The sequence below is a fragment of the Colias eurytheme genome, chromosome 20, assembly GCF_061535395.1.
Source record: "Colias eurytheme isolate Ceu_HAF_F1 chromosome 20, ilColEury1 Martin Lab GWU primary, whole genome shotgun sequence".
Lineage (NCBI taxonomy): Eukaryota > Metazoa > Arthropoda > Insecta > Lepidoptera > Pieridae > Colias > Colias eurytheme.
In genome coordinates this window covers 5,529,213-5,554,430 of record NC_142999.1, presented here as the reverse complement: position 1 = coordinate 5,554,430, position 25,218 = coordinate 5,529,213, and the positions used below count along the sequence as shown (strand labels likewise).

At 34.9% G+C, this 25,218-nt stretch overlaps 1 protein-coding gene across 1 annotated transcript; it reads right to left on the bottom strand.

The window, feature by feature from the left end:
- Window positions 1-385: 385 nt before the first annotated feature.
- Window positions 386-24,081, bottom strand: trx (histone lysine N-methyltransferase trithorax). The gene is made up of 13 exons (XM_090113770.1): window positions 23,394-24,081; window positions 19,977-21,183; window positions 19,534-19,725; window positions 19,136-19,449; window positions 18,511-19,053; window positions 18,257-18,430; window positions 17,616-17,825; window positions 16,846-17,007; window positions 7,121-16,732; window positions 6,775-6,998; window positions 6,457-6,584; window positions 4,341-4,531; window positions 386-3,473 (listed from the first exon to the last, which is right to left on the bottom strand). The coding sequence occupies exons 1-13, from the start codon at window positions 23,574-23,576 to the stop codon at window positions 3,300-3,302; spliced, it is 13,314 nt and encodes a 4,437-aa protein (XP_089969896.1). The 5' UTR covers window positions 23,577-24,081; the 3' UTR covers window positions 386-3,299.
- Window positions 24,082-25,218: the final 1,137 nt, after the last annotated feature.

The following is a 25,218-nucleotide window of genomic DNA, read 5'->3' as shown; positions in this document are numbered from 1 at the left end:
TTTGTTACGCTTTTAGGTAGTTATGTGAATTTGATGATATGTTAGTTATTTTTTAAATGTGTCTGGCTAGATGTAAGAACCATGAAAACTGTCTGGCTCTTAAGGTAATGTCTTTTTATAGGTCCCCAAGTAACATATATAAAATTTAGCTTTTAAACCATAATGAAAGTTAGGTACTATTTTATACACCTTCACTACCTGTTTCCTGCCAAAGTAACCACAACCCAAACTTGATAGTCGCTGGTCGTTCTTATCTGTATAGGAGACATATACAGAGAAACTTTCAACTTTCCGAAAGAAAGGAAAGTCTGGCCGTCGTGGGCTCTTGATCTATTTAATATTATAAGATATAATATGATGGAAATGATGAAATGAAACAAGCAAATAAAGCACATTTTAGTAATTTTATTTTTGGTAAAATTTACCACAATACAAAATAATAATAGAAATAAATAAAGTAATAAAATGTATAGACAGGTCATAGAACTATGCATTGTAAAATTGGTGCTTTTAAAGCAATAATATAACTTATAATAACATTTAGGCAAAATGGCATGTGTTCACATTAAATAAAAGCATTATTTTCAAAACACAATATCAAAAGCAGATGTTTACAATTGATCCAACAAAATGATTCACACATCACTTAGTGATTTGGTCTTTTATTATTTTGAATAGAGAAATCATAAAACGCATATCAATTAAAGCCCAAGATTTCAATGACCACAAAATGTAAACGCTTCTATACAAAAGAAAATCACAAATTCACAACACTGCCAGGGTCAACAAATAAAATTAAAAGGTGAAAAAATATAATTAATTGTTATTTGCATGAAATTAAAATAATGATTATAATACATAGTCAATAATATCTGCACTTTTTATTATTATCCATAAATCGATGTATAATTCTAAATCATGTATAAAATGTAGAGAGTGTTTCTGGTTTTAGAAATTACATTCAATTCTATGTTTATGGCTAGAGTGAAAATAAAATCACAAATTCTACAAAGACTAGTCAATGGACACTTGAATACAAAGAATGAATGTTCATAAAAACCTTTATTTATAAAAAAAGCATTCAAAAATTGTATTTATCTTTTAACACTTTGGTATCGTTTTACCTGATTCCTTTTTTATGAACACTTATCCTTTGAAAGTTCTAAAGTGGTCAAGAACGTTCTTGAATATTTATTATTCAATTCAATATAATATAGCGAAAAATAATAACAGATAACCTACTTACAACATTTAAGGGGCAGTTTTTTTTAATTTGCCTTCTGCTCTACAATTTTACTAGCTTATCTAGGTTTTTAATTTATTAAAATATGAAAGGTGTGATGTTGGTTACAAGTTAATGACCACTTTAGTAGTTCACATGTAATTCAGATCATGATGTAACAATGTTATTATTTCAACACTAATAACTACTTTTTAAGCTTTACATCTAACATAGGCCTAATGAAAAATATTTTTTTTTTTACTTAAAACGGCCAAGATCGCTAACTATAATTTAACATAAATTTAATAAATGTAGTAAGTGTTGAATTAAAACATTATTTTTGGTGTTGAATACGTTAATAGGATATTTGAATCCATAAAAATTCAAACGTTAATTGCTACCATAAATGAAATATATATTTTTCAGAGCGAATTGTATAAAAACTTAAAACAATGACTATTTACTCATATCAAGATTTAATTTTATCGTCAACGTAGCACAGCACAAAAAAATTATTTCGAAAAAAAAAATAACGAAATTTCACCAGGAATCAAATACCCTATTATTATCTTTAGTGCAAGTAGATGTACAAATTTTAATTTAAAACTACTAAAATCTATTTAAATCTGATCTATTGACTTTAAAATACATTACGTTAATACTGCTTTTTGAGTGCAGCAGCTATAAATTATATCCTTGTAACGCCTGTATCTCCACTATAAACATTCAAAGCAAATTCAACTCGTATTTTAAAAATGTGATGATAATGTGATGCTTATTCCTACTTTCGGACTGATTTCGCTTTACGTTGGAAACACACGAATTAAAAAAAAATAAAATAAAACGTAAACGAATCAAATAAAACTTCGTTTAAACCCAAGCTGTGCTGAAAGTATTAAAGCTAACAAATGTGCATTGTCACGTTAAAACGTGCCGCTTTACGGGGATCGTACAACAACTCTTCACTTCCAATAACAACCTCGTCGAACCCACACACCGAATAACTTATATTATATACAATACATAAAATTATATAAAGTACATCCTACCGCTATGACTACAATAAAACGATTTGTCGCTTAACCAAGTTATTATGACAAATAATTCCTCTTATTTACACTTTCTCTATACAATACTTATTAAAAATTACTAAAAAGTAACATTGTACTTGTAACTTACTACCCTTCGTTCGAATGTACTGGTAATTATAGCTATTCGTCATCTACATAGTATGTACACAAGATACGCCTGTATTAGTCGAGACCTAACTGATCACAAGTGAAGAAATAAGAACAAATGAGGAACAAATATAATATACACTATGCACTAACGCTTTTTACACCCGGCTCGGGCTTGACGCATATCACAACAATGTTAAGTGCGGGCACTTAAGCCGTTCGCGAACCGTTACCGATCTTACAAAATGATACAACATAAAAATATTTACAAAAATATCGTAAACTTATCACAAAATACGAAATATATTTTAGTTAAAAACCAATAAAATATACAATCCAACAATTTTAAACACTGGGCAGATTCAATAAAGAGATCATAACAAGATTCATGTAAACGTGTCCAAGCTCCACTGGCACAGAATATTATGTCAATATGAGGTGGGACTATCGCGATATGTGATTTGGACTTATTGTCTTATATATACTATCTACACGCAAATTTGTGCTCGACCCAGCATTTCATCCCGTACATACGTTCCTTCACTCGGGAAGCATAACCTTGTAACGAGATCTTTATCCATACCATAAAAATAACTCTTTCATCAAAATTATCAAAAATGTTATCGTCTAAATCAGTAATGTACTTCCATAAAATTATGCTATGGGAAAATTAAGTTGAAATGTGTCTCTTAATCGCAATGCAACGAAATACAATTAAGTAGACTAATATATAAGTATTTCCTAATTAAGTCGACGTTCAAACGTGTGATCCTAGTTTAGTTGCCGTTAGCAGCTTTTTAAATTTCCGCCCATACTTGGTGCGGATTGTCTCTGATAGAAATAGTCTTTTGTCGTAATTGACACAAAATAGAAAGCACATATAATCAACATGTTGGTAATTAGTTGAGGTACTTGCGACATTTCTTAGCTCCGCATGTGCACGGTATCTTGATTTCTTCGAAGGGGAACTTGTAGTCGTAGGTTAGTTCTTCGCCGACGGTGATGCGCCGCAGAGCGAAGATCAGAATATGTTTGTGGCCGTGGATGTCAACGACGCGAGAGTAACAGTTTGGCTGAAATAAATACATTATAATTAATATAATTAAATACTGTTTTGTATACGTCTATTCTTTATATATCACGATTATACGTATTAAAATAATGTTTCAATGCAAATTACGTACGTGTATCGCGATACATGCACTGGATGCCGATATGAATCTTTTGAACAAGAAGTTTTAAAATCTTTGACCGTACTAATAAAGTAAAAAAATTGAACTGATTATCCTCCGGCTGTTTACTAACATCATGCAATAGGGAGATGAGACGAGAAGCTTGAATTTATTTCGAACACTAGACAATCCTTATAAAAATTAAAAAAAATTGGTTGTCTGTAAAGTCGGTTTACTGACGATAGTTGAAAGTGACAACGTCCGATTGTGCTTCTTTGTCGCTCGTTCCGCGCTCTCGCTTGCACTTCAAGCCTCACATGGAACGCCTCAGAGCGAGGTAACGCCGCATGAGTCATGATTTTTCGTGCGTGCAGCCGGCTCAATCGAATTATAAGACGTTGTCATGTCAATAAATTCCCGAACAAAAAAAAAATTGGTTATATAAATTTATAAAGAATAGAGAAACTTCGATCACGAGGCGGGACACGAGGATCGAAGTTTATATATTTTATAAAGCATTTGAATGCCATAAAACCAAAAATATCAATTTCAAAAAAATTGGTTGTTTGTAAAGTAGGTTTAAATCAATCGAGATGTTTACGTGATAACATAATGCAGTGGCAGCGCTCGAGATGAGACGGGAGATCGGTCCGTCTCTCTCTCGTTATACCTGCGATCGCGCTCGTGAGGTTTTGGTGTGACACAAGTTTCTGAAAATGTCGACTAAAACGATTTTAAAAACGTTATCACGTTAAAAGCGCTACTAACATCACACGAGTGGTTGATGAACCGCGCCGCGTTGCCCTTGAGCGTGGCGTCGACCACGAGGTTGTCGTCGATGCGGAACATGTAGCAGCCGCCGACGCCGCGCCGGCCGCTCGTCGCCTCGTACCGCTTCTCGCGCTGGTCCGCCAGCACCGCGCGGATCACTTCGCCCGCGTACTCTATCACCATGTCGCCTGAAAATATACATTTTGAAGTGAAAACTTCTTTAGCGGCGTTGAGCACTTTTTCTGTAATGGGTATAAAATCTTAAACTCGCGTCAGGACACGTGACCTGGTCGAAAAAGCGTAAGACGGATACCATTCCAAAATATCAAACATGCTCAACGTTAATAATCAAGTTTTCACTTCTGCCGGCACTCCCGGAGTGCAACCCGTCTTTTGTTATTAAAGTGAAACTTTTATTACATCGTCTCAAACTTTTTGGTCTGTGTAGCGCATGTCGCGTGTATCGCGGCTGCCGAGTAGGTATACCTACTCGGCAGCCGACCGACACGCGACATGCGCTACACAAAGCAGTGTTCGGAACCGTTTCACTTTTACCGTAGTTTCATAAAACCACATAACATTTTTTTTAAATATCTTCTTTTTCTTCTTCACTACATAGTATAAAACAAAGTCGCTTTCCCTGTCCCTATGTCCCTTTGTACGCTTAAATCTTTGAAACTACGCAACGGATTTTGATGCGGTTTTTTTTAATAGATAGAGTGATTCAAGAGGAAGGTTTATATGTATAATAACATCCATTAAATAGTGGAGAAGTACTGTTATTTTTGAGGTTTCTAATGTGATGTCGTAAAAAATTACATTGTCTCCGCTTATATTGCAAACACAGGCTGAACCCTACGAGTTTTATCAAAATAATGTACTAAGTATTATACATATTGAAAAGGTCTACAGAAAAGTCCGCGATGGTATATGTCTATCTCTTATGGATAACCCACAATAAAATTTTTTTGTCATTTACTTTTTACGACCAATAAAAGCTAATTTTCGAAGCGATTTTCACCAATACAGCATTAATCCTTAACCAATTAAATACCTTGAATACATTGTTCATTTAATATAGATCTATATGGCACTTTACACCGTATGATTTAAGTGAATATTTTCGAAGATATTACAGATTTAAAAATTGCGGGACGTAGCGTTTGCGGCGGTTCCGGCCGGCCGGGCCGCTATGTTTTTATATACAACGTTCACAGTTTTCTGTAGTGTATTTAGTATCAGCATTGCACCCGTGCGAAGCCGGGGCGGGTCGCTAGTCTTCTTCTTATATATAAAAATGAATCGCAAAATGTGTTGGTAAGCGCATAACTCGAGAACGGCTGAACCGATTTTGATAATTCTTTTTTTATTATATTCCTTGAAGTACGAGGATGGTTCTTATGTAGAGAAAACGTAAACATGTACCACGGGCGAAGCCGGGGCGGACCGCTAGTCTTCAATAAATATAATTTAAAAAAGTAAAAAAAAAAACATTAAATTATTTTATTGTCACCGACGTAAGTGTACAGAATTAAATATGTTCGTTTAAAGTGGATTAAAATCGAGCTTGTTATACAAACATACAAGTGAAGGTAATAATTGTGTGAAAAATTGGCTTCACCCGTGGTACATATTTCGCAATAAAAGGTAGCCTATGTTCTTTCTCAGGGTCTAAAGATAATCTGTGCCAAATTTTATCAAAATCGGTCCAGTAGTTTATGCGTGAAAACCATACATACATACATACAAACCTTTCCTCTTTATAATATTAGTATAGATAAATATAATTTATTAATGAAAAAAAAACTGGCTTTACACTCATAAAATTATTTTATTGTCACCGACCTTTGGTAAGTGTACAAAGTTGTAATTAGAACTGTTCGTTTAAAATGGATTAAAATCGAGTTTGTTACATACAAACATAAAGAAGGTAGTAATTGTGTGAAATAAAGCACCATCTAGCTTGAACAGTATCGTTTTATGAACTATGTTTATGTTTGATGATCGATTAAGATTAACAGAAACACGTATTATAATAAAATGTTTGGGGATGAATATTATAAATAATTTTTGAGAATCTATTATATATACGAAGGAAAGTAAAACAACGAACCTTCTTCAATGTCACGTTTGCAGAATAGACCACGTCCATGTATGTGTGATCTATACACGCCCACTGAAGCTTTTGAGGTCTCTTTTAGTTGTCTAAATCTCATCGCTGGAGGTAATGTCGCCAAACGCCTGAGAATAAAACGATTATTTTTACAACTCCAACCATAATATTAACATTTATATAATTTTGGACCAATGAAAAAGTAATTTTATGATCTAATTTACAATCGAAATTATAATAAATGTAATCATTATTGCAAAAACATCTTTATTAAAATTAATACAAAGGTCACTAAAGCAATCTAGATATTCTGTATACCTGGAAATAGAGCTTTCTCCCTCTTGTCCACCAAAGGGAGGCGGCTCTTCTCTAAACGGCGACGCCATCCAACTAAACATGTCGTGGTTCTGTTTCCTCGCCACCGGTCCCGTGCGAGCACTTCCCCAAGGACTCTCTTTGAACCCTTCGCTGAGATCCAAGTCGTTATCCCAGCTATTCAGAGGGCGTCCCTGTCGTATCTTGTATTTGGTGCAGCGATTCGCCTGTTTAAAGGTAAATATACGTTTAGAATATTATTAGGAAGCAAAAAAAGATTTAATCAAAATTTTATCAAAATTAAAAAAAATAAACCATTTTATGCAATAAACATAAAAAATATACTCACTCCAGGCAGTTGTTCGATTAGATATCTCAAAGCATTGTTGTTCAGTCCAAGTAAATGTGCGCCAGATAAAGTTGATGGAAGATTATACTGCATAAGTGGAAGTCCAGAATCTTTTCTAGCATTCTGAACTGCTTCTATAACTTTGGACCACAAATCAGATAATGACGACGAACTGTAGTTAAATCCATCCTCCGATGTCACTTCATATATCAATTTTGGCCCATCATCCTTTGGTGGCTCTGGAGCTTGTTTCGGCAATGCAGGTTTATTTTCTTGATTTTTCTGTATTTTGTTTTGCTTCTTAGTAATGGCTGCCTCAGATTCTGACCTTTTATCGCTTAATGGTCGCTTCATGATCTTATTAGTTGCATTTGCTGTTACTTTTGCAGGTAATGCTGGCGCTTTATTTATGTCTTTTTCAATCAGCACTTTCGGTAATTCGGGTTCGATTGCATCTAAACTGGGTAATGAAGTCATTTTTGGAATTGTTTCAGTTCTTTCAGAAGCCCTTCCAGCTGATGCGTCTGATGATGCTGCACTTGTATTCGCTTGAGGAATCTCACTTGATAAACGCAGAGTTCTTGCTGCATCTCTTTCTTCCTTTTCTCTTTTAGCCTTTTCAAGTTCCATCATTCTCTTCGACTCTTCAATAGCTTTTTCTAAGTCACTGTCGATAGTCTCATCTTTCACGTTTAAATCCGGCATATCATGACTGACTGGTCTTTGCTTTGGAACTGAAGGTGTTTTTACTCCAACAGATTTAAGTTTACTTTGTCCATCTCTATGTAAAGGTAAAACTCTATTCATAGGTCTCATTGACATTGGATTGACAACATTAGTCGGAATGCCAGATTGCTGTGTTGGTGGTGCTTTTGGCAATGTAATACTGGTACTATTCTGAGTGGGCAAATTTATTGTGCTATTCTGCACAGGAATGCAAATCATGTTGCTCGTACTATTTTGATTTTGTAATAAATTGGTGGTGGAAGGAAGCGGGAAATTGAGATCGGCAGCTTTAGATGCTATTTTTGGATCCACCAGATTGTTTTGGACAGTTATATTTACAGTGTTATTACTAGAATTCACGTTGATATTCATAGGAGCACTATTTGGTATTGCCTGGAACGGAACATTTATCATTGTACTGCTAGATTCAGTCTTCTGCTGGAATGTTAATGGATCTGGCGTGATACCAGACACATTACTATTGGTATTATTAGTGACCACACGGATGTTGTGCTGTTGAGGTACTTGAGATAAAGCTCCGTCTAAATTAGAATTATTTATTCTATTCCTTTCAGGTAAATTAATAACTCTATTGGCATTTGGAGGATTCATCTGCATGAAATTCATTTGATTGCTTACAGATATAGTATGGTTTTGTTTATCATTTCCTCCAACAATATTAACTTTGCTACAATCATTATTCGGAAGGTTTGTAATTGTCATATTATTATTGGATGAAGTCATTATATTTTTACCTCTCATATTTTCAGTATTAAATTTAGGTGATTCATTAATGGTCATATTGTTTCGATTATTAATTTGATTTTCTATATTTGAAAGTGAACTCTGTGTTGCATTGCTGGAATTCATGCAACTATTAATATTCATCTGTGTGTTACTAGAAACTTGATTTCCCAATATTTGATTCTGGTTGGTATTGTTCAGTGAAGTTGAATTATTCATCATCATGTGATTTGTATTGCCTGACATCAGATTGTTGTGATCTGAAGAACTGTTACAACTCATCAGCATATCATGTGCGGATAAGTTGCTTTGACTATTATTACCATAAATGGATGTATTGTTCACATTGTTCATCATCATGTTATTAGACATATTGGTATTATTTATTCCTAAATTATGCATCATATTTCCGGTATTGTTCAAGTTCAGATTATTATTTGGGTTCATATTCGTACATAATTCAAACGATTGGTTAGTTGAAAACTGGGAAGCGTTGTTCGAACAAGTACCGCCGCATGCATTTTGTATTTCATTCTTTATATCCGGTATATTTGGCATATGCATTATGGAATTATTCATTTGTTGATGGCTTGCATTATTTATTTGCATCGAACTGTTAATATTACTATGCATGTTCATATTGTTCACTGAATTCATATTATTCATTTGATGTTGCATTAAATTCGAGTGTTCCAAAGAAGATCTATTACTTTGAATTTGATTCAAAGAATTGTGGTTTTGCATGACCATTGAATTGTTTTCATGTCGAATATTGTGCATTGGCGGCATAGAGTTCGTATTATCCATTTGATTACTGTGATTCATGTTTGAATTATTGCCTTGCATATGGTGCATATGCATATTGTTATCAATTTGCTGTCGACTATGCATTTGATTCGAAACATGTTGATGCATATCCATTAAACTATTCTCCATATGTGAACGGTTATTTTGAATTTGCATAACGTTCGGCATTTGATGCTGATGGTGATGCATTATATTCTCCATTTGCCTGTTTTGCTGCATTGACATTTGTTGATTTATGTGCATATTGCTTTCCATCTGTGACCTGCCACTATTATTAACATGATGATTCATTTGCTGTTGCATTGAATGCATTTGCTGATTATGTAAAGACTCCATCGATCGGTTGGAATGAATTTGATGATTCAGGTTGTTCATATTATTTATTGATTGTTGTTGCATATTATCTATCATCATTCTATTATTTTGCATATTATTAATATTATTCAAAGATTGATTCATGTGCATATGACCCATATTATTAATATCGGAGCGATTCATATTGTGGGTATTGGACAAACCATGCATATTTATGTTTTGGTTCATCATATTGCTATTATCTGGAGTACTGCGATTAGAAATTAAATTTGATTGGTGTTGATTTGTCTGATTGTTAAGCATGTTGTCGTGATACGATCGATTGTTTGATACGGAATTTATTTGTTGCTGTTGGAGATGATTATTTTCTGCTTGACGATTATGCTGAATTTGTCCATTCATAATATGGATCTGATTTCCTTGAGGAATCTGAGAATTGTCATGCGAAATTATTTGCATACTGCCATGCGTCATAGTTGAACTATTCATGGAAGAGTTCATGTCGAGTTGTTGATTACTTTGTTGCAAAGTATTGTCATTTGGAGCAGTAACGCTAACTCTGTTGTTTGTTAGTTCTTGACACGACATATTAACGTTTTGCATTGATGAATTAACCGAGTTCATAATTTGCATTTGACCATGAGTAGATCCACTTGAAATAGCGCACATTTGATTTTGATTGTTTGTGATGGTTATTGAATTTTGATTGTTTTGCATTTGGGGCCGTATTGTATTGTGGGGAATGATACTTATTGAAGGTGAAGATGAATTATTCATATTATTCGCAACTTGGCAACTACTCATTTTATGAATACTCATTGAACCAAGCATATTATCTGCATTATGCTTGTCGTTATTCCCCATATTTTGGAATGTTTTCTCATTTTGGATATGCTGTTGTGAATGCGCTGCCATTATTTCTTGCGAAAAGTTCATATGGCCTCCTTCTGTTTTGGAAAGCGCATTTATTTTACTCAATTTTAAAGTCGTATCCGCATCAAAGTTATTCGATAAAGAGCACGCAGGTGAGTAAATATTTCCTGCAGATATTTGGATCATATTATTAGAGGAGTTTGCAGATGAATGATGATTATTATGTGTATTCACATCAAATTGATGTGGATGTAACGAACTAGATCCCGAATTAGTATTATTAATCGATAGCAAGCAATTCTGGTTTGCTTTGTCTAATTCCATGTGAGAAATTTGACGTCCAGTTACCGTATTATTCATGCTAGTCGCCATCGAAGCCACACTAGATTTTAATCCTATGTTATGAATTTCGATTTTATTATCTCCCATATTAATACTGGTTGGAGGATTCATTTGCCTCCATGGCGTTGGTGACTTAGTACTTTGGGTGACACTAATTGTGGGCATGCTGTTGCAGTTAGAATTTTCATTCAAGTTTCCACTAATTTCGATTACATGTGAATTTTCAATCTTCATAGAATTATTCTTATTTGATGAAATTGAACTCGATACTATAGGCTGCGATAGAGGAATTGATTGCATTGAAAACGGAACAGATACTGAATTAGGCATTGATTGAGATATTGCCATTACTGGTTGTCCTGTAGATGATACAAGTGTCACATTTGGAGACATTGAAACATTATTATGTTTCGAAATAATAGTTTTCTGAATATTGTGGACATTGTTTGCTAAAGTCATGTTATGGACTTGCGATGTTATTGGGTTAAGCGTATGCTTTCCACTTATCAGATTAGCAACGGATTGAGATCCTAAGGTCATTTGTGCTGGACCCATTTGCACAACTTTTGGTGTTTGACGATTATGTGTTTGCTTATCAGGAAGCGGTTGTAATGTCAAATTGGGAACCGACGTCTTTACATTCTTCAGCACTTGAGGTGATGATTGCACTGTCTGGGCTGTGATAACGTTAGGTGCCGACGAAGCAACTTGAGTAGCAACACTATCACCAACACTATTAACAACAACATATCCGGTTGGAACTTCCACTATTGGTTCTATTTTACTTGCTTGGAAAACTTGTGTTGTAGTTGCAGAAAAGCTACTATTTTGAGCAAGCACACCTTGCATTGCAGTTGATACGAACTGTTGTGATGACATTACTGTGTTTTGTACAATTGTTTCCAATCCATAGTACACAGGCTGGGTGGTCAAATACATACAACCGGATGGATCAGTTACCATTTCCAATGTGGGTGTGGACCCTAAAATTACTTGATCATTGCAAAATTGTGGTAAAAGGGTGCCCTGTGGCAAAATAGTTGTTCCAGTAGCTGGTGAAATTATAGTATTCCCTTGAGATTGCAATGCATTTGGAATAATTGTTGTTTGACCATTTCCAATTCCACTTTGCGGCACGACAGTTGCTCCGGCTGTTTGTAAAGTATTATTGGGTAGAAGTGTTGCAGTTTGAGAAGTTAAATTTCCTTGTGTTAATCCCTGAATTGTCCCCTGAGGAATGATAGTTGTTCCATTCTGGGTGTGAATTGCTTGTGGCAAAATTGTTGGCCCATTAGGACCCTGTGATAGAATTCCTTGGGTTTGTATTGCGCCTTGCGGTAGAATAGTAGCTCCCTGCTGTAGTGTTTGAGGGAGTACAACATTTCCTTGAGGTAGAAGTACAGGAATGCCGCCACTTGGAACAGCAACAAGCCCACCTGATTCTGTCTGTTGTATTTGGAATGTTTGTGGCATAAGCCCACCTTGAGAAATAAATTGCGTTGCACCCGTTTTAAAATCACCTTGGGGAGCAATGGTTGCTATATATTGCATGTTTTGATTTTGTTGCTGTGATAATGCTTCTACATATGACATTATATTTTGATTTGCCACGGGTTGCACTATAATCGATGGTTGCCCAGTTTGACTATTTGTTTGCAATTGAATAACAGTGTTTCCTGGGCCCAGAGGCGATTGGTTGATAGTTGTAATTGTTTTTTCTAATTTAGTCTGTCTTTTAATTGTATTGGCGGGTTTAGGCATTGTTCTTCCACGCCCTCTATTTGCAGCTTGATAAATTGGTTTGGGTTGTACAGGTGCAGGTTGCTTCTTGGGTGATTTCTGTGTATTTCCAGATAGTAGTATCTGTTGTTTATTTTGAGAGTTTGGCGAAGACAAACGTTGCGTAGTCATTGCTGGAACAACAATTGTAGGATTGCCCTGAAGCTGTGGCCTTATCATTGGTTGAATATTTTGTATTATAGATGTATTTGGCATACTCTGAATAGAATTTACAGGCAATGCTATAGATGAAGCGCTTGCCATGTTTGGAAAATTAGATATCTGACTTTTTCCTTGGATCATCGTCTGATTCGGAATTGTTAGCACTTGATTTGAATTCGAAGCTATTACTTGAATACCACCAGACCCTGTAAATAAATGAGTCATGTCAGCCCCACTTTGAATTTGTTGAATATTTGTATTTCCATTTCCTGGTTTGACACAGATGTTATAGGGTAAGAGGCCAGGCTGAGTTATAATCTGGGGTGCCATCAATTTTTGTCCCCCTGCAGAACTTGTTTTTGGAGGTAATAACATTTGAGGTGTTACAACAATTTGTGGTGATGAAAGAACTTGTTGATTAGAAGAAACCTGTACATTTGTTGTTTTGCTTTGATCAAATATAACAGTCCCAGATTTCATTTGCTCTGTTATAGTCATTGTCATCTCGTTACTAGGCCCTGGGGAGGGAGTTTCAACAATCGTACCGTTAATCGTTATTTGTCTCGTGTTTATTGATGTTCTTCTTGTAGAAATTGATTCTGCTTTTACAGTATTTTCGCTCCCGCTTACAACTCCTGCGTGGATGATCATAGGTTGTGCAAATGCATTCTGGAAAGCATTCTGCAAAGTTGTTAATGTTCGATTTTCTGGGGATTTTGGATTTTCACTTTCGCTCTCACTCGTGGACATCATATCGCAGGATGGAATGTGTCTGTCATACGATTCTTTATTTCTATAAGTACATTGACATCTGTCACACCTAACCAACTGCTCCATTTGACCAGATGATGCAGAATTGTCGTCTAACGGACGCATTACCAATTCTGGTTGCCCACTGATTGAATTTCCAGCAATTGTAACTGTATATGTGCTTTCAGACCCTGAAGCTCTGTACAAAAATTGATTTGTTTTAGGAGTATGGTCACCGAGATGATCTTCGGCTCCATCTAGTTGTTGAATTGGTGTAAAATCGTCTTGGGGGCTGCCAGGTCGCGAACTACAATTACTTTCTGAACCAGACCAATCTGCAGCTCCATCTAATTGCGAAATTGGACTACACTGTATCTTTGTATAGAAATCTATCACATCGGTATAATATCCTTCGCTTTTATCAGGTTTCTCATTGCTAGTTTCTTCCTTTTGTTTTGGAGATGTAGTACGATAGTTAATACCTGATGTATGTGGTGCTTCAGGACATAAATCACTTGTACTTCCTGGATCACGTTTAGGTTTTTTATCACAATTGGTTCTGTCAGTTTCTTTAATTGTGTCAAGAGTGGGTTCTGGTAAGAGCATTCTCTGTACTGGGCTCATTTTCCCTGTCACAGTAGAAGATTTTCCCATCTTACAACGTTTAATAGTAGATGATAGCAAGCTAGTGTCAAACTTATTATTCCATGTCAGGCTGGACGATCTCTGTTGTCCACGGCCCGTTGTCAATGATTTAAGACTATGGTTTTGTAACAGCATTTCAGATTTACTTCTTTTCAACTCTTTACTTCCAGATTCTAGGCGTGCATTGAGTAATTCATCAAGGAAATCCGTAGATCGCGTATCCGACTTGTCATCGGATTGATTCATTGCTCCATAGAATTCACTCTTTAAATCCATAGCTACAAGATCTTCATAAGACATTAGTTTGGGAAATATATCTTGCATTGATATTCCATCTAAAAGGTCGTGATTGAGGTCCTCAAAAATAGCATCTTTCACTTCAGGAGGTAAAAGATCAGCTGTATTCTGGGGCTCTTCTTCATCTTGTTGTTCCTGTTTACAGACATTATCAAGTAGGTACTCAACAACTTGTTTAACCGCCAAATCTTCTAATGTTACCGCATTTCCGAATTTAATCGGCGATCGGTCATTTTTTCGCATTAGAACCGACTTACTTGAACCTGTTTCTAAGCTCTGATGCCATGCGCCTATTTCAGCTATCACACGTTCAACAACTTGCACATCCATAGTGTGATCAACTGTTATATTAACTCCAAAGTCAAATCCTGGTAATGGTTCTGCTAATATAAGTTTAGTCTTAATTGTATATCGTACAATTTTAGTAGGTTTCTTACAAGACCAAAAAAGTCGAGTGCAAGAGAAATCCACAGGCATTAAGAATTCCTCAAAATCTGAGACAGATGGTACAATTTTTCCAAGGCTATTCACACATAATGATCCCATTAAAAATTGTACTTTACAAATTTCACTGTATCTCTTCTTTTTCTTGTCAAGTTCTACATATACTGGTCTTGTTAATTCAAAATCAGCATCTTTTTGTAAACTCTTTTTTGGTACGTCTTTTCCGTGAGTTGGACAAAATACTCGTTTATCGTCCATAAATGCGCAATTAGCTTTTCTAGCGCATGCATAATGATAAGTTTCACTGCAATTTTTTGCGCAACAACCAACACTAGCTCCTTTCAATTCACAAGCAGCGCATTTAATCATCTTTCCTCGTGAAATTGCAGAATGGACATTTTGGAGTGACCCATCAATTTCTTCAAACACTTCTGCAGACCATAACGCGCAATTGGCGTGGATCCAGTCATTTTGCCCACAGTATAATAGGCGGCCTTCCATAGATGGCAACCCGTCACTACTGGATTTACAAAGAATACATATCCGTGAGTCTGCTACTGGATAAAATTCCAATAGATCTTCTTCTTCTTTCTGTCTTTCGGCTTCCAATTTCGGAACCATCTGATCGAGTGGCCTTTCAACAGAATGAACAGTTGTTTTAAAGCCTTTAGTATCAGACATCTCATGATCTTTAAGAGATTCTGTATCGTCTTGCTCTCCTTCAACTTCCAAATTAGGTTGTAAGCAATTATTCTCACAATCAAACCATGGGAATGTTTCCGAAAATAAGTCTTTATAAATAGATGTCAAATCAACACTTGCAGTTCTCTCTATCACTTCCTTCATATCATGATTAAAATCTTTTAATGAAATGTATTCGTCACTGTTGACTCGTTTTTTAATATCCAATAATGATGGTGAAATAAATCGGCTTAAATCTTCCATTACTTCATCTTGATTTGATTGTCTTATCATTGCAGGACTTAGATCCTGTTCACTTCGAGCTTGTGGAAACCGACTAATAGGCTCGTCATCATCAGAGATTGGTTCATATTTATTATCTTGCAGTATAGGTGCCATTGCAGTTATTTTTTCTTCTTTTTGTGGTATATTATTTTCGTGGACTTCAACACATGGTGTGTTAAAATCTGTTTTGGTACTATAAAGACCGGTAGAAAAACATATTTCTTTATTTTGCATTAAGGGTTCTTGTAAGTTGACCACTTTATGAGATGTATGTGGAATGTCCTCTTTTTCCATCTCAACATCTTTTAGTAAAGATGGGCATTGCCATGTTTGCGTAGAATTTGCTTCATCAGACTTATTTTGGGTATTGTTATTATTCCGTCGACCCTTTGCGGTGTTTCTATAAACCTTAGTTTCTGAAGTATTTTTCATTGTTTCATCTCCAGTATCAAAGTGGAGCTTTCTTATAGCTTGTGGTGATGTAAGTCTATAAGGTTTATTTGGGACGGGTGTATTCTTGTGAGGCGTAAGTTTCAATAGAGCGCAGGCTTTCTTATTCTTCGCAAGAAGTTTTAGAAGGTGTAATAGTCTTGTTTTGAGATGTTCAGTAAGCATTTTCCGCCATGGAGGATCGTGAGGCATGCACTTACAGCATATGTATTCAATAGAGGGAGGTAATGCAGATAGTAGTTGATATCCTTCCCCTGATAGACCCTCACAACTTGCATGTACCCATCTTGCACACCAGCCACACTCCATCATCTGTAATGATATTTATATTGTTCACATAATTTTATCAAGATTGATTATAATTTACTTCAATTAGTATTAGTTATTAGCAAAAAAATATTATATTTTACAGAAAATTGCATTACCTTGCTATCAAAGTCATTATCCCTGTAACACGCTTGGCATAAGGGACAGTAGTTTCCTTTCTGTCTTAGTTTGAAACAAGGCCGACAGAATGGGAGGCTCCCAACAAACTTATTGACACGACTGCTGTCACAGCTCTTGCATTTCAAACATGCACTGCATATCTGTAAATAAGCAGTAATCTGATATTAATTTTACGATTGAAATGATGTATAATTTTAACTGAAGTTATGTACTCTGATAAGATGAACATAATCTTTGTTGATGTATGACTGAATACAATGAGTAATTTTTTTTTATACCAAAGTATTAATATCAAGTATAAAGTAAGTTCGGGTAAGTTACACCACTTCTAAGTCTTATTAACCTATTTTTTTCTGTTTTCATTAGCATTTTATTAAAAATTTCTTTTCCAAAAAGCCTGCTTATAACCGTTAGTCCGTACACGCTCGTATGGCAGCTAATAATCGCATTATTTTATTCAACTATTAACCTCCTCATGAATTACTACTAAATACAATTTTATCTAATACTTACTAATATTATAAAATGCGAAAGTAACTCTGTCTGTCTGTCTGTTACTCAATCACGCCTAAACTACTGAACCAATTTTCATGAAATTTGGTATAGAGATATTTTGATATCCGAGAAAGGACATAGGCTACTTTTTACCCGGGAAAATGACGCAATCCCGGAAATCCCACGGGAATAGGAACTATGCGGGTTTTTCTTTGACTGCGGGTGGAAAGCTAGTGCAATATAAAATCGTCACCTGCGGCCAATCACTGCGATGGTCCGGCGGCGCAGCGGGCAGGCACGCGGCGTGGTAGTGCTTGGCGCAGGCCCGGCAGCGCAGGCGGGCGGCGGGGCGCGCGCACGCGGCGCACCACACGCAGCGCGCGCACGTCCACCCGCCGCCGCCGCCCGCGTCCTCCGCGCACCAGCTGTGGTACCACTCGCAGCAGCTCGAGCACACCAGCATCTGGAAGTTATTCAATCATTATTCATCATCATCATCATTCCAGCCTTTCAAGACGTCCATTGCAGGACATAGGCCTCCCCCAAAGATTTCCAAAACCACTGATCACCAGCGGCCTGAATCCAGCGGCTCCCCGCCACTTACAATCATTATTAGAATTTGTTAATAGTTAACCTTTAGCGTTGATTTATTTAGTTGAGATATTATTGATCTATAAAATACTATTTATAAAGATTGTGAGTTTAAAAAAGTAGTTTCATACTTTATTAGTTTTATCTGGATATTTGATAGCTATTTTATCTTGCTTGTTTGAAAAAAAATAATTGTTATTAAAATATACATATTTCCAAGAATATACAATATTTAGTATGTATGTTTATTATTTAAAATGAAAGAAGATATTAAAAAAACTATTATTTTCTTTTATCACTTACCTTTTCCTTTCCTGCACTTCCACACAAAAAGCACAACTTTGCCACAGTAAAGGGAGCTGTGCCAATCAGCCCAAAACCAGAATTGCATACTTCATCAGGATCATAACTCTCCCAAAAATCGACACAAATCAGCTCTGGTCGGTTCTGGCCGCATTTTTGCGATCGTCCACGTATCTGAAATTATTTAAACAATCATTAGTTGTTTTTTGCACATTTATCCTTTTATTAAGTCGATTAAATTGATTGTAACATACATTTGTAATGTTTGTCAGTGGTTTTAAGCTTGACTTCTTTGGAACCAAATCAAGGATAGTTTCATCTTCACTAGATTCAATTTTCGCTGGTTTTGCAACAACTGGAACTTCAATCTTCCTCTTTTTAGGTTCAATCTGTACTTCTTGGTCACTATCCTTTGATGGAGGCTCTGGAACTATTTGCAATTTGTTCTCTGTGTCTTCAGATTCACAACTTGATAAGTCCGGTGTCACTCTGTCCTTTTCTATTATAGTCATAGGAACATCATCATCAGATTGAACAGATTTTTCTGGTTTCTCCTTTTCTTCTTGAGTAGGGAATGTGGCAATAGGTTGTCCCAAGACAATGGAAGCACTTCGACAAACATGTTTAACACGGGGTCCTTTTAGCTCCATCTTCTGTCGCTTGGGATCCTCAACTTGTTTGGCGTCATTCTTCTCTTTCTTTCGTACTTTAATTTTAGCCAAGCGACGTTTTCTGTTACTATCAGGATCCTTCTCCTTTTCACCGTGTCGTTCTTTTTGTGGTTTCAAATTGTCCTCCTGAAATAAAGCATAAAATTATAAGAATTTCAAATTAAAAATAAATCAACCTTGTTTATAAATCAGGATATAAATACCATACCTCAAATCCTTCATTTTTCTTTGATGTTTTCAATGAGAAGATGTTATTATCTGTTTCATTTGTAGTTAATGCACTAAAGACTGGACCTGTATTAGCACTAGATCCCATTTTCAATTGTGCAAGAGGAACATTGGATTTAGATCCAGGTTTCATGTATGATGGTAGCATAGACATTAAAATTGCTTTCTTGTCTGCTGGTACTTGGAAAGCTTTTAAACATAGCTTCAGCCAGCATGCTGGACATCTTGCCTTATTGGAGCATTTAAACAATTTCCATTGCTGTGAACGTACTATGGGAGGTACTTGACAATTGCCTGAAAATTAAAATGTTAATTTAATTGAAGTTTTAAAATGATATGAAAAAATTTGATGAGATTTTTTTTATTTTTTGTACTTACCTTCACCTCTTACACAATGCAGGACAAGTGGTGAAGTTCGTAATGCCATCCGGTCCTTTTTAAGTAATTTTGATACAAATTTACGACATGACTCGCATGAATATATACCAAATTTTCTAGCTTGCTTGACAAATTTATAAAATCGTACTGCCCCACACACTCCACAAGTCACAGTAGTTGGTGGATTGGTTGCTAAAAAATAAAAAAATTGATCAATAATTGCAACTGAATTCATAAATCAAAAATGTCACCATTGTGCAGTCTCTGTTCACAAATCACAAAAATTACTGAATAGATTTTGAAATAGTTTTCACTAATAGACTTTTATACAGATGTTATTTCTGACATAAAATGTTACATAAAAATCCAATTTTATTTAAATTCTAAGTTATTTCTTTTAATTTAAAAGTGTCTTGAATATCAATGTTATAAATATTACTTACACGAAGGTGCAGTAAGTGCTGAGAATGGCCCATCTAACCCAGATGCTGGTGGTGTTGTGGCTAGTTGTAATCTTGCTTCTCTTATAATTACTTTCCCACTCAATAATTGTGAAGCAGATGATTTATCTTTCTCTGGGCTCACTAGTGGTTGTTTCTCATCTTCATCACCACTATTTCTTGGGCTGTCACTATCCCAACTCTCCTCCGACTCTGATCCACTACTTGAATTACTTGACGTACTTGCATCAGATATGTCCATAAGTTTTCTCATAGTGTGACCAGGTCTTTCCTCCTTATTATGTTCAGGTGATTTTAATTTATCATCGATATTAGAATTTTCATCTTGGGGAAAATCAGACTCTTTTTCATATGAAAACAAATCCTGTGCTTTTCGAGAACCTGTGTTCAGACCCGAAAATGAATTTTTAGTCTTTTCTTTAAAAAGGCTACATGCTGATAATGATTGCTTATCCCGATTGTCACTTTTCTCAGACTCCTCCTCTGGTGCTGAATCTTCATCATCATGCAAGTTATTAAATACTAGCCTCTTTAATTTTGGTTTCTTTAGAACTTTTCCAGAGCTGATGCTACTTGATACAGATGTCTGTTCTTCTCCATCTATAAATCTTTTATTAGGTTTAATAACTCTTGAAGAATGACTGCTTCTAACTGGCAAGAATTTAACTGAACCTATACTTTCTTTTTCAATTGGTGAAGTAATCCTTGGTGGAGGAGACATACACCTGCTCTCACTGAATTGAGAAAATTTATTTGTTGCCTTTGATAGTGGATTTAGATTTTTCTTTAAGTAGCCCTCTTGATATTCTGATGACGATTTTGAGCTTAGGTCAGTTAATTTAGCTGGTTTTAAAATACTATTAAAAGAATGCTCTGTTTGCTTAAGTGCTGATTTCTTTTTAATGATGGAAACGAGTGGAGCATGGTGTTTTATTGGAACTTTTTTCAGAGGTAAGAATATGTCTTCACAACTTTCAACTGTACCAAATGTCACTGTTTTCTTCACTGGTTTGACTTTATCACTCTTTTGAGGTTCCATTTTATTTTGTGATCTAGTTCGCACTGGTGATTTAGAGGGATCACTGTTATTTTCTTGATTTTCTTGTTTATCATTCACTATACTCTCTTTATCTTCACTGCTCTCAGAATTTGCTTCTTTTTCATTATTATTTTCCTTCTTTTCTTCTTCCTGAAATGATTATAGTAATTTATAAGTTACCTGTGTTTTTAAATGATAAATAGTTTATTAAGTAATTTAATTTGTAACAAAAAAGAAACATTCTGATCAGATAAATTAAATACCACTTAAATTTTATTAATATTGGTGTAAAGAACTAAATCCTTCTAAAAATCTGTTGCTGACTCAAAACACAAAGAAATAAGAAAAATATATATATATTAAATTGATTGGTGGTCCAAGACAAGTTTGTTAATGTTTGTATCATTTGTAGTCTATGCAAATAAAGCCAGTTAATTTATTTAAGCACATAATATTTCAATAATATGTAAGAGGAGTAAGAGTGAAGTAAGTATGTATAAGTGGGTTACTATTATTGACTGTTTATCAAAGACTAGCGGTTTGCCTCGGCTTCGCCCATGGTATATATTTCGCAATAAAAGGTATCCTTTGTTCTTTCTCAGGGTCTAAAGATTATCTGTGCCAAATTTCATCAAAATCGATCCAGTAGTTTATGCGTGAAAACCATACATACATACATACATACAAACCTTTCCTCTTTATAATATTAGTATAGATTTGCTTTTAGGGGATAAATCTCTATAATATAAGTCTAAAAATGATAAACAAATATTTTCCTACTCATCATAACATGATCATTTCCATATATCTCATATTTAAAAGCAATTATAAAATTAATAAGACTAGTAAATTGTTAACATTTATTTTTTTATCTGAATTGCACAGTTTTTCATTATACTAGTCTATTAAACAGCTATTAAAAATGTATGCCAAATGTAAATGTATGTTGTCCACGCATAACTTAAAGCCGGAATGAAATATTTCTTTTTAATAATGTTAAGTATACTCCAACTTAGGGTTCAGTACAAGTTCTTTGCAGGAGCTTAATAGAATATAGCTCTTTACCAGGATAACAGCATCACAAAAGCTTCCACATCTTCACACACTTTCAACTCAAGTCAGTTAACATATTGTGAACATAGGCAATTGCTACAAAACAAAGTCGCTTTCTCTGTTCTTATGAATGCTTAAATCTTTCAAACTACACAATAGATTTTGATGCATTTTTTTTAATAGATAGAGTGATTCAAGGGGAAGGTTTTTGTATATATGTATGATATATTAGGTTTCAAACAGAGCGAGTGAAGCCGTGAGCGGAAATATATTAATTAATAAAATCACAAAGATATTACATCCTTTTCTCGACAAGATAAATTGGGCTATTTGCTATAATCAACTTCCACCTCTTGAATTTGTTGTTACATAAGTAATCCAAATTTTATATTTTATATGTTTGTATTAAATTCATGTAAAAGAGAAATGGGACTAAGTAAATTCATTTCCAATCTTTAAAGTAAATCCATTTTGAGTTTTAGATACAAGTATGAGATGTTTCATCTATCAGCAAACAATATACTGATCTCAAATAAATAATAAACAATGTTACTAATGGTATGATTTTCTTGGTCAACTTTAGTCCTACTTTGCTTAGGTACATTTTTAGTTGAAAGTAAAATAACCTTTAAGAAATAAATCTACACTGAACCAACAAAATACAATTAAGAATGTTAAACAAGACTTTATTGAGGTCATATATGTTTATTTAAATTTGACATTGAAATAGCAAGGACCATAAGGACAAAGTAATCAAATTGTAAAATAACAAATATAAGGATTAGGAACTCTAATTTTAGGTGGGTAATTTAATGTCAAAGAACCGAACAACTAGTGAAGCAGCGTACAGTGAGAAACAAGCAAAATGTACCTATGACATACTATAAAACATTTATGATTGAGTGAATATTATTTTAATTGTATATACCTAAATACATTTCTAATAAAGAAAAAACACAAAATTCATACGGATGTAAATAAATTTAATGAGATATTGATCTCTATCAAGTTATATTTTGAAAGTTAGGTTATATATCTAATACTAATATATAAGGATCCATTTGTTTCGTCGCAGTTTAATCCGTCTAATTTTATTTTATTACAATTATGGTATTGGTACAAATATATACGTTTTCAGTCTATTGTAGATATGAGAATGTCAAAATATGGTCGTAATTTATTGTTACATAGTGATTGGCGCTACATTTACGATAGAGTCATTACGTAAACAATATTTTCACTCATTTGAAAGCAATAGGCACTATTTTTATGGAAGAATTAAGATAATAATGATAAATGCGTTGTACCTCTTTCTCCCCAGAAAAGTCATTGGTTGCCGAACTGCGGCTGGCTGCATGGTTATCATTTGCAGCATTTTCGTGGTAAACAGTACCCGATAATACACTAATGCGCTTTCTATTATGAAACTTGAGTGGTTTCCCTGGGAACCTGGACCTTCCCATTTTGATATGCACATAAACGAAGGACATTTCAGTGCGTTCCCAGCGATAGCAAGGAAACTGGCGCGCATGCTCCGGCCCGCGCGCTCCGCAACGCCATTCCAGTCATTTATGCAATGTGTACGACAATTAAGACGCAGTTTTGATCACACGAACGCCCAAACATAAACACCAAAAACACCGTTTACATTATTTAGTAAATAGATCACTTCACACAGTTTTTGCAAAAGACGACATCATCCATCATTTTAATGGTCGACTGATCGTTAACGCCGTAAACGTTGTAACGCTTCCATTCAACAAAGCGTTGTCGGCGATAAAACAAAAGAGAATGTTATAATGAGCTTGATTCCTCTACGCGTCGCGTCAGTAACACTATCAATGTTTTGTTCCATTTGTTAAACCAAACCAAATTAATGAAATGAATCGCCCGTAATTTGACAAAGATGGCTGTACGACGCGCTATAACAATAGCGAACACGAGTGATTAACGAGTTACGAGACGAGGCGCGCGAGGCCGCGGTGTGAACGACACCTGGCTCTCGGAGGCCAGTTATGGATTTTGAACCAATCGCGACGTTAATTCGGACCGGTATGAAAACAAACATGTCCGATGTCGTTCGCTATGTCTTGCTCTATATGGTATCTATCTGCATAGACGCGTTCTAGGTTTTAACACTTCATTTGGTTTTATCAACTGATTTAATTAGCTCTACACTTGCTCTACATTAAAATGTTTTCAATTTTGTAGGTATTGCGTGAATGCTCTACTGTTTCATAATATTTTCCTATTGACTTTCATTATTATATTCAATACTTTAATAATTATTTTTATGTAATTAGGTAGTTTTTATTGTGATTTTGCTAAACACTCATTAATCATTATCAATTATCGCTATGAAAACAATCTAGTTTATTAGTTACCTAACTAGATTGTGTAGATACTAATGTTTCTATGTTTTTTTCGTACAATAACATAGGTACACAGATAGCAATTATTATATTGAGGATTATTATTATATTGAGATTTAATTAGGTGCAATTTTACACTTATTATAATATTAGGTATGTGTAGTAATTGATATTGGAATTATTCAATTTATGGACTGGGTTGGTTTATTTTGTAGGTACGGCGAAGTAAGAGAATAACTTCTATATTATGTAGGTACCTACTTAAAAAAATATTAATTTCAATAAATTGTCTTAATGTGGGTACGTAGCTGGGTATAGCTATATAATATTAAATTAAAATGCATAAGCACTTTTTAATGTATCGTACACGTAAGTACGATTTCGCTACATGCGTAAGAATATGTACCTACATATTTTAAATAAATATTCACATTCATACATTCTAAATCCGTAATCTATTCCGCTTGTAATATGTATACAAGTACTTAGAAACACCTATAGAACTCGCACCCTACTTACAACGAACCCCTAAACTCTACCGGTCGATCATGCGTAAAGGGCGGAGAAGGGATGCAAAAGGGAAGAGCAATAGTAGGTACATTAACCTTTGATAAGTATTTGTACATATGAATTTACAAAATTATTTACGCAAACAAACTTATTGTTTTCTGTAATTCAATACTGACCTCTAGCGTGAGTTATGAGAACGAAAAGTTCCTTGCTGAAACGCTTCCTGAAATACATTGAGAACGGATGGCAT